The 9,604-nt window shown below is 42.1% G+C and overlaps 1 protein-coding gene across 1 annotated transcript in view; it reads left to right on the top strand.

Annotated features, from left to right (window-relative positions):
• Positions 1-2,280: 2,280 nt before the first annotated feature.
• Vegfc (vascular endothelial growth factor C) overlaps positions 2,281-9,604 on the top strand; it is a 116,054-nt gene continuing 108,730 nt past the window's right edge. Inside the window, exon 1 of the mRNA XM_047550059.1 lies at positions 2,281-2,997. Within this exon, the coding sequence (XP_047406015.1) occupies positions 2,851-2,997 (147 nt within the window). The 5' untranslated portion in view covers positions 2,281-2,850. The remainder of the gene's footprint in view (positions 2,998-9,604) is intronic.

Raw genomic sequence — 9,604 nt, 5'->3', positions numbered from 1 at the left:
TTTATCAATTTCTGAAGACAAATCTAGCAAATTGGTCAAATGTATATAGCAAGAAGACAGAAAGAGAAGTGATAGATTTACAATGTAGAGATCCCAAAAATCTCAACAAGTTATGATGGACTTACTGTAACAGGAGTGAATTTCATAAAGACAAATAACAAAGTTAAACTTGGGCACAGTAAACTGACCCTGCCCATACTGGATGCAAGTTAGTGCAGATGTGAGTACAGAGCAGTATGCATGAAAATTATAGAGGAACTTGATGGAGTAGTTTTGCTACTGGAGTCCTAGGGCAGAGGCCTAAGTCTAGGGATCCCAACAGACCAGATTGGGTCACCTGTGGACTGGAGAGTTCCATCAGAGAGATAAGTGGTAGTGGAGAAGGGAAGAAGTTTATTTAATGTGACTACACTGGGAAGAAATGGAGATTAATCTCCAAAGCCATGTCTTCTTGGTACTGAAAATAGCTCCAGGAGTATATAAGTGAAGAACTAGGAACAGAGGGCAAGAGGGATGCATGATCAAGCAATCTTTGTAAAACTTGGTCCAGCTGATCACAGGTCTGGTTATATAGAGTCTTGTTAGTGCTGGTAAAATAGTTGTTACTTGGGGAGGGAGCAATTTGGTCCCTCATGAGATAATTACTCCTGCTTGAGGGGCAGCCTCTGTTCATATGATGGGGTGATGTGTCTGCAAGTTTCATGTTCCTGGAATTTCTGAGGAGGAGCAATAACTGAGAAGAACAGGCTAAAGGAGCAAAATGGAGTCAGGACAAGACTGGGTCCTCCTTCAAAGCCCCAATCTTTCAGTTTGAGTCAACACTCGGATTTGGCTGCCAGAAAGTAAACTTGATCCAAGGCTATATCAACAAATATGTTCTGTCTGCACAAGGAAGAGCCTTTTCTGCATGTTTATTGGAACACTTTAGGTACTGAGCCATGTTCTGAGCAGTATGCTTTATGAGAAAGTGGAGCTGTCATATAGTGGAAAAGTATATTTAGCTGGGAGGAAAGCTAGCATAGTGAGAACATGAGTGGTATTTTGAAAATATCTGAGGAATTTATATGTGATAGATTAGTTTTATCATGTAAAAACTCCAGAAATCAAAAGTAATAGACATAAGGAAACACTTCAACAATATTGACCTTCAACTAAGGGAATGGACAATCACACATAGCAGAGGGTTTCCTGTTGTTGAAGGTATTTAAGTCTTCAAATAAATGATGGATAAGGAGAGTTCCAAGTGTTCTAAAGATCTAAATCACGTAAGAAAGTCTCTTCACCATCTAAGATTTTCGGAACCTATAAGATTAGCATTTTAATGTGGTTTGGGAACAAAAGTGAATTTTTCATGTTCTGCATGCTGTCCAAACTCCTTACCTAGATCCTCTACAACTTCCCCACCTTGCTAGGGGACTGCTAGTGCCACCAGCATCACAGACCCTGGATACTTTTCTGATGGGTAAATGCTGTCACTTCTCTGCAGATGTCATGACTTTCTATAATGTTTATCAGGAGCTTCTCTTCATCATTCAGTTTCTCTTGCTAACCCATTTTGTTGCAGAAATTGACTCTGCGTCTTTTGGTTCTTCAGGAAAATTCTGACCTTTCTCTCTATCTGCCAGAAGTTTAGGATTCTAAAACGGCCATTAGCATCTATCCCAACAGGCTACTCTGCAGTCTGTGAAGTCCTGTTGTTCTTGCTTCACCTGGCATCTTCAAGTTACCGAGAAAAAAAGCAAAGGGGGGGGGGGGGCGGGCAATGCATTTTCCAAGGTCCGGTTGGGTCTCCGCCATAGTGATGACTTTCTCCTGAAACTTTTAGAACTCTCTTGTAAATCTGCTCGGGTCGCTGAGGACCAGGCGTGCTGGGAATAGGACAAGAGCCTGGGGGCTGACAAGGACAAAGGGTCGGCTCTTTTCTACTCATGATACCTACTTTATCTTCGCTCCAACTTTGCCCAGAGTGGTAAAGTGACCTCTTAGGCTGGTCCCACGAATCACCCGCCCCAAGGATGAACTTGCACCTCCGGCCGTCCACTCCCAGGAGGGGAGGGGAGGAAAAGCCAGGGAGCGGGAAGGAGGTGGGGCCGCCGGGGAGGAGGCGAGGGAAGTGGGGAGCCGCAGGGAGAGAGCTTCCGAGGGAAAGTGAGAGGGGAGGGCAGCCCGGGCTCGGCACGCTCCCTCCCTCGGCCGCTTTCTCTCACATAAGCGCAGGCAGAGGGCGCATCAGTCATGCCCTGCCCCTGCGCCCGCCGCCGCCGCCGCCGCCACTGCCGCCGCTCAGCCCCGCGCGCACTGGAGGCTCGTGCGCCGCGGCGCTCCCGGGCCTCGCCGCCGCCGCCGCCGCCGGGCGCCCCGCCGCCCCGCTCGCGCCACCCGCACCGCCGCCGCCGCCTCTCCCGCAGCTCCCACTGTGCGGCTCGCCTCACTTCGGAGAAGGGGAGGGAGGAAGGGGACAAGGGCTCTGGTGGCTCTGGAGGAGTTGAACATTACGGGGTGTTTGGGCTTTCCCCCCCTCTTTCCAAAAGGCAAAAACAAAAACGCGAACCGAGGAGCCATCCTCCCTCGCCCTCGCTTCACCTCGCCGGCTCCGAATGAGGGGAGCTCGGATGTCCGGTTTCCTGTGAGGCTTTTACCTGACACCCGTCGCCTTTCCCCGGTACTGGCTGGGAGAGCAACTTGCAAAGTTCGGAACGCGGAGCCCCGGACCCGCGCCTGCCTCCTCCGGTTCGCCCAGGGGGGTCACCGAGAGGAAATCGGAGGAAAGGGGACGAGGAGGGGACTTCAGCCTTGCAGGGGCGCCCGCGCCCCCACCCCTGGCCCCGCTAGCGGACCGGTCCTTCCACCATGCACTTGCTGGGCTTCTTTTCTCTGGCGTGTTCCTTGCTCGCCGCTGCGCTGCTCCCGGGTCCGCGCGAGGCGCCCGCCGCTGCCGCCGCCTTGGAGTCGGGACTTGGCTTCTCCGACGCGGAGCCGGACGGGGGCGAGGTCAAGGTAAGTGCGCGGATCTTGTCCCGCTGGGGCCGGGACCTGGGCACCCGTCGGCCGCGGGCCGAGTTTGCGGAGAACCTGCGCAGAAGAGCTCAGCGTGTATGTACCCCTCTAGCCTCGTGAAGGTGGGATCCAAAGTTACTGAGCCCAGTGCACGCTTCCTCGGAGAAAAGTTTTTCTTCTTTTTAAATAGAAAGTTATTACTAGATAGGAAAGCAAGTTACAGAAGCGGAGGGCCCTGCGAGGTATCTGGTAATAAGGGATCAGAGTCTGTTTCAGAGGGGTCTCCGCTGGCGCAACAAGGGGGTCTGGAACTCTGCCCAGTTTGAGTGGCTCAGGAGAGCAGTTCATTCTGGTCGGGAAATGCTCTTTCTTTCCCTGACTGATCTGTGGGACTCCAGACAGCTTCTGGGGCAAGGATGACCAGTCAACCGAGTCTGATTTTCCTGAAGTGTTCATAGTATGCGGAGCACCCGGCGCCGTGCGCTATTTTGGAAAGAGTGTAAGGGAATTGAGGACCTGGGCTTGAGGGCTTGAGACTTCAGGGTTCACTTGAAGTTGGATCAAACTTGACTTGTAATTGGAGGTTAGAGTCATTTAGATCGTAATCAAACAAGATTTATATTTTCAACTCTATAAACTCTGCTTGTCTAAAATCTGGTCATGAGATACTAAAAATTAAGTTGTCTTTTTGTTGTTTGAGTAATTTTATTTAGTTTGCTTCTAAATAAGAGGTGTTTATTCCTTTGCCTAAAAGTGTTGCTAAGATGCTTTTGAAGGCATTCTGATATTTAGAAAGGAGTTATGATATTTGTATCTGCCTCTTAGTGAGCTCTTTCGAAAAATATGTTTTTAACCTAAAAAGTTCATAACAACGTGTTTTATAGAGATCTTGAACTCCTGAAGATTTGGACTCCGCATACTATGAGGTGTCTTACTTTAAATACTTGCAGTACCTCTAGCTGAAACTAGACTGCAGTGGTTTATTTCCACTGATGACAAGTTAGAAGTGCCAGTGGTACGTTGCTCTCAACTTTCAATTGACTTTATTGATGAACATATACTGAGTGTGAGAAATCAAGTTGTCTTCCCAGTTATATTTTGAGATACACTTTAAGACTAAGAAGACTAAGACTTAAAATTAACTATTTTGCATTTAAATTTTGGGAAAAAATAAAATAGAATTTGTATCTTGATAATTGAAGTCAACAAAAATTTTTTTCAGTGAAATCAATATACATTAAGTTGCAAAACAGTGCATTATTTGCATTGCAATTCAACACAAATACATCACTACAGCTATAGTAATGAGAATGTCTTTCTGTCTTTAAATACCACAAAAATGTAGCATTGGACCAACTAATGCCATCTGTAATTTGAGTCCTTGAATTGTGCCACATCTATTGACTTTCTGTGTCTGCAAGCAGTCAAACTAATTTAAGTATAACTTAGCAAGCCAACACCTCTCCATTGCCTATGGTAACTTACTTTGATTTACAATAAGAAAGTGTGATGCAGTAAGTAAAATGAGAATCACTTCCTGATAAACCAGTAGCCTATATGAGAGTCACTAACTATGGGTCAGTCATGAATGAATGTTCTGCAGAGGTGGGTGAGGAGGGAGGGTGGGGGGCATGTTATGTATAGGGATGGAATTGGAGGGTAAACATAATTTATTTTAATTTTCAAAATTGTCTTTATTGGTGAATTAATAAAATTTTCCCTTTGCTGAAAGTCTGTGCATTTTTGTTGGTAATTGTTGCTTTTCATATTTAACCATCTCTTATATTCTGTTTGGTGAATAAGGACTGATATTCTGTATGTGATATGGATTCTTTTCTCACACCATGAAACATAATTTTAAATCTATGAGTTCCACCTAGCAGTGTATTATCACTGCACTAAACTGTTCCCCAGTGTCGAATATAGCCTTGACAGGATATGTGTCATTAATGCCTTCAGTAAAACTGTTATGTCCTTGTTGTGAAAGTTGGATGTAACTGATCCAAAGACTGATCCAAAGACTCCATGTCTCTCCCTAGTGGCCTATCTATATAAGCACCTCATTTAGATGAAGGCATGGTAGAACTAGGGGGAACCAATTGTTAATTTTCTATGAATAGTAAAATGCAGCATGATATTTCAGAAAGTAAATAAAAGATGCCTTATATACCAGATCACAATAGGTGCAAATTTTTCGTAATTAACACTTAGTAATTTCAAAAATATTTTACTAATATGAAGCAACTCACAAGCTATGAACCAAAGCTAGCCATCCAATCCTTTGTGTGGTCCCCAAAGCCATACCAAATATTGCAGGCAAAATCATAAAAGGAATCAAGATCTTATTTCTTGACTTTTATTTGCATTTAGTAGGTTCCCCTTTTTAATTATTGGTGGTTGTATGATTTAATTAAAAGTCCTAAAATGTTTCTCTGAAAGATGTTTGTATAAACTGTCAATGTCAGAAAAGTAAGTTAAAAGTAAAAATTAACTGGATATAATGGGGAAGAAAGAGGAAGTGTTTAAATTTTGATCAAACTAAAGAAAACTGCAAAACCTAGAAAAAGCATTAGAATGCTAAATCTAGTGATTTGCAATAAGAGTTTAGGTAGAGTTCTCTCTAGGTGGTTGGATTGAGTTTGATTTTAAGGAAGAAGAAGGTTTATGACAAAAAAAGAAAGAAAAGGAAAGAATTACTTCATATGAAGTATATTTATGGAACTTTTACTCTATAAATGTAGTGGATTGTATGGGGAGTATGAATACCTAGATACCTAGATCAGGGGCAGCATTTCTCAAATTACTATCTGTGTGCCAGCTGCATCAGAATTCCCTAGGGTCTTTTTTTTTTCCCCCTCAACCTGATACTAACCAAATCTCTTGGCTTGGGTCTAGGAATATACATTTAAAATAGTATCCTAAGTCATTCTCATGCACAATGAAAGTATTATATGCACTTATCTATGATGTGCATCAATGACTAATTTCATTTGTTATATCATATCCATTATATAATTGTTGAGTTTGCAAAATAATCTATCAGGTGTGGGCATCGTAAAAGACTTATGCCATTTTTCCTGTCTTTGCGGCGTTAATAACTCAAAATAAAATAAAGATTTGTGAAAAAAAATACTGTGAAATGCATTGCTCCTTTGTTAGGGAATTGGTACCAAAGCACCGTGTGTGTTCTAGTTTGGATGAGAAACTCATCAGTGTGGTCTGGATTATCTGGGAACCTTGACCTGAGAACAGAGCTTGAGTTGTAACTTGGATGTGAATTTCCAACAGACAGTTCATCAAAACTGGAAGTCCATTTGATCTCTTGAATGGAATTAGAAAATGAGAAGACAAGTAGAACACTTTGACTGGAACTGAGGGTTGGATAAGGTAACAGTGAAAACTTAAGTAAGAATAACTTAAGAGATATGTTATGATTCGGATGTGAGGTGTCCCCCAAAAAAGCTCACATGTGAGACAATGCAAGAAGGTTCAGAGGAGAAATGATTGGGTTGTAAGAGTCTTAACCCAATTAGTGAATTAATCCCTAATGGGATTAATTGAAGTGGTAGGGTGTGGCTGGAGGAGGTGGGAATTGGGGCGTGGCTATGGGGCATATATTTTGTATCTGGAGAGTGGAGTCTCTCTCTGGTTCCTGATGATGTGAGCTGCATTCCTCTGCCGTGCTCTTCCACCATGATGTTCAGCCTCACCTGAGCCCTCAGGAATGGAGCCGTCCTTCTGTGGACTAAGACCTCTGAACCGTGAGCCCTCAAATAAATGTTCCTCCTTTAAAATTGTTCTGGTCAGATTTTTTAGTCACAGCAGCAAAAAAGCTAAAACAAGACATAGTTAGGATCATTGCTGATTTGGGCCTGAGTTAGTTTAAGCAGTCTAAACTTCATACTATGGGTCAGAGAGGGATAATCATGAGCCAAGCAACTGAATAACATAGTAAGAAGACTCTTGAAATTATTCCTCGGATTGATTAGAGGTCATTAGGACTTTTACTGGTGGAGCTGGTCCAGTTAAGAAGCAACAGAAATAGTCTAAATGGGAAGTGATGAAGAGTCTGAGCAGAGTGTTGGTAGAGGGACCAGATGATGGAGCTGTTAACAAGAAAGAAGCCATAGATCTGGTGACTGACCAACGTGAGAGTTAAGGGAGGTGGGGAATTAACCCTGGTCTCAATGTTTTAATCATAGGAACATGTTAGTTCTACTTGTAGAATTAGGGTATTTCAAAGAAGAGACTGGTATTCATGGATGGATAGTGGATGATGACAGTATTCTTCCATAAATCATGTATTTACTAGACAATAGGACATCTTTACAGAAATAAAGTAGACTTTACAAATTTACATTCCATTAAAGGGAAATAACTATCTAGGGTCAACAGGACATGAACTGCATAATATACTTAAAATATTTGGGAATGTGACAGGTGATAGGAAAATTCCTATGGGAAAATTAAAAGAATGCCTGTCCTGTTACCCTACATTAAAGATGAAGAGTTAAATTTTATTTAAGGAGAATTCCACAAATGTGCCTGTAATTTTTGGTCATTTAGTTGGAGGCCTTTCTGTGCTTTGTCTTGCAGTACTCATCCTTCTAGGTAGGAATCCCCCTCCCCCAGCAATCAATCTTTAGAAAGGAGGTTCAAGATTAAGGAAATGTGAAATGTTTGTGGAAGAGGAAACTTTTAAACTGTTTTTGCTTCACTGGACAATGTTACGTTATGTTATGTTAGAGGCTCAGAGTTTGACTTCCTAAAATCCCCTTTCTGAGGAGGGGGAAAGATTGTATAAGGGAAGGATTGGATCCATGTCCTTTTCCCTGGAGTATCTGATTCTTTAATAGCTGGCCTATAACTGCTGTATTTATAATTTTCTTCAAAGCGTACAATTAAGTGTTTTTGTCAATCTCCTCTCTTAGATTTCTGATGTTAGTCCAAGTGATGCTGGCCATATGTGGATATGGACATAAAAAGCTCAGTTCTGTCACTTTGGCTTCTACTTCTTCGTATTTCTTCTCCTGAACTGGTCGCCAGTTTTTCATGAGATAGTATCAAAACTGCTTCAGGAAGCCTTTAACAACTGATCTCAGTCAAAAATCTTTAAGAGCACTGGGTTGCTCTTCTTGTCCTTCTAAATTTATTTGAGAAGAGTGCAGAGTGGTGGATTTGAGGTTCTTGAGAAGGAGCTCTTGTTTTCACCATGGGCCTACCTGGAGGCTTCTCTCAGCTCTTAACTGGGGGACACAGTTGCTGGTGTGAGAAGAGGGAGGGAGACCCTTTTGTACCCCCAGCACTATTCTTGCCTTCAGCAGCTCCATGAAGGTTCACATTATCCTGCAGGTACCGTCCATTCCTCTGTATATTGAGAGTTGGAGTTTAAATAATGAGCTGCAGCATCCTAAGTAGCTGCCTGTGCTATACACCTTGCTAGGGTCTTGCAACCTCATTTTGTTTTTCATTACACCTCCATGAGCTATAGGTTAGGTATCACTAAGAATGATGGATCTAAGGCTCAGATGACTGAACAACTATCAAGGACAGTTTTTGTTTTTTCTTTTAAAAACACTTTTGCAACATTGAGAGAACATTTTAGAGAAATGTGGTGATGGGTTTGGGCCTTTTGGGTTGGTGAAAGACTTATGATCTATTCTCCTTTCAGTGCCTCTGCAGCTCCTTCCCTGCACTTTGCAGGAATGTGCAAGAAAGCAGAGAGAAGTGTATCGCTCAACATGTAGGACTGTCCTGTGAAAGCTGCTTAGGGCCAGATTTCCTATAATGGAATAAATGACAATGAATGTGGACTTTCTTCCAGACTTTACCACATGCTACCCCTTTGACTAAAGATAGATTGTGAATGACCTGATTTATGGGAATTATTGAAAGAATAACTCCTTAGCTAGGAGCTTAATGTGAATTTCTGACAGTTATTAAGCAGTTTTTCTAAGTTGCGCTAATGTAACTTCAGTGAAAGACTATAATTTTACCTATGCCAAATGGCCTTTCACAAATAAGTGGATTTGGAAAGAACAGACTTTAGTTGGCAGAGTCATTACACCTCTGCAAACTTCTGATCATACACTGTTTCATCTTTCTCCAGTTACGATATTCCTGGCAGACATGCATACTGTAGGCACTATATTGGCCAACCATTTGTTAAACATACATATTGGTAAGTTCACATTTGTAAATTCACATTCAGGTATCCTGGATTTTTTTCAAGTTAGAAAAAAAAGATGTAAGCTGAGAATTTTGAACAACGAGGGATGCTAAAAAGTTTGATAAATAATCTAATTCTAAATTTTAACATATAAGTATGTTAAGTATGTCTGTATAATTGTTTCTTCTGAAATTTACTTTTGGAAATTGTTTGGGTTGCTCCTATCCTCAATTTATTTATTTTTTTCAGAGTTTATAGTTTAAGAGATCAGAGATTGTGTTGATTTGCTTTATTGGGCATCCATGATAGAAGGAATCCAGGAGGTATCTTAAAATACCTTTTGCTAATGGTTTCCTACTGTTTCCTTATACTGATAGTATCCTTGGGGCTTCCAAGTATTAGCAGGGGTCTACAATCCTTTTCCTTTTTTTTTTTTTT

The sequence above is a fragment of the Sciurus carolinensis genome, chromosome 4 (assembly GCF_902686445.1).
Source record: "Sciurus carolinensis chromosome 4, mSciCar1.2, whole genome shotgun sequence".
In the NCBI taxonomy this organism is placed as follows: Eukaryota; Metazoa; Chordata; class Mammalia; order Rodentia; family Sciuridae; genus Sciurus; species Sciurus carolinensis.
This window is presented reverse-complemented; position numbering and strand designations above follow the sequence as displayed.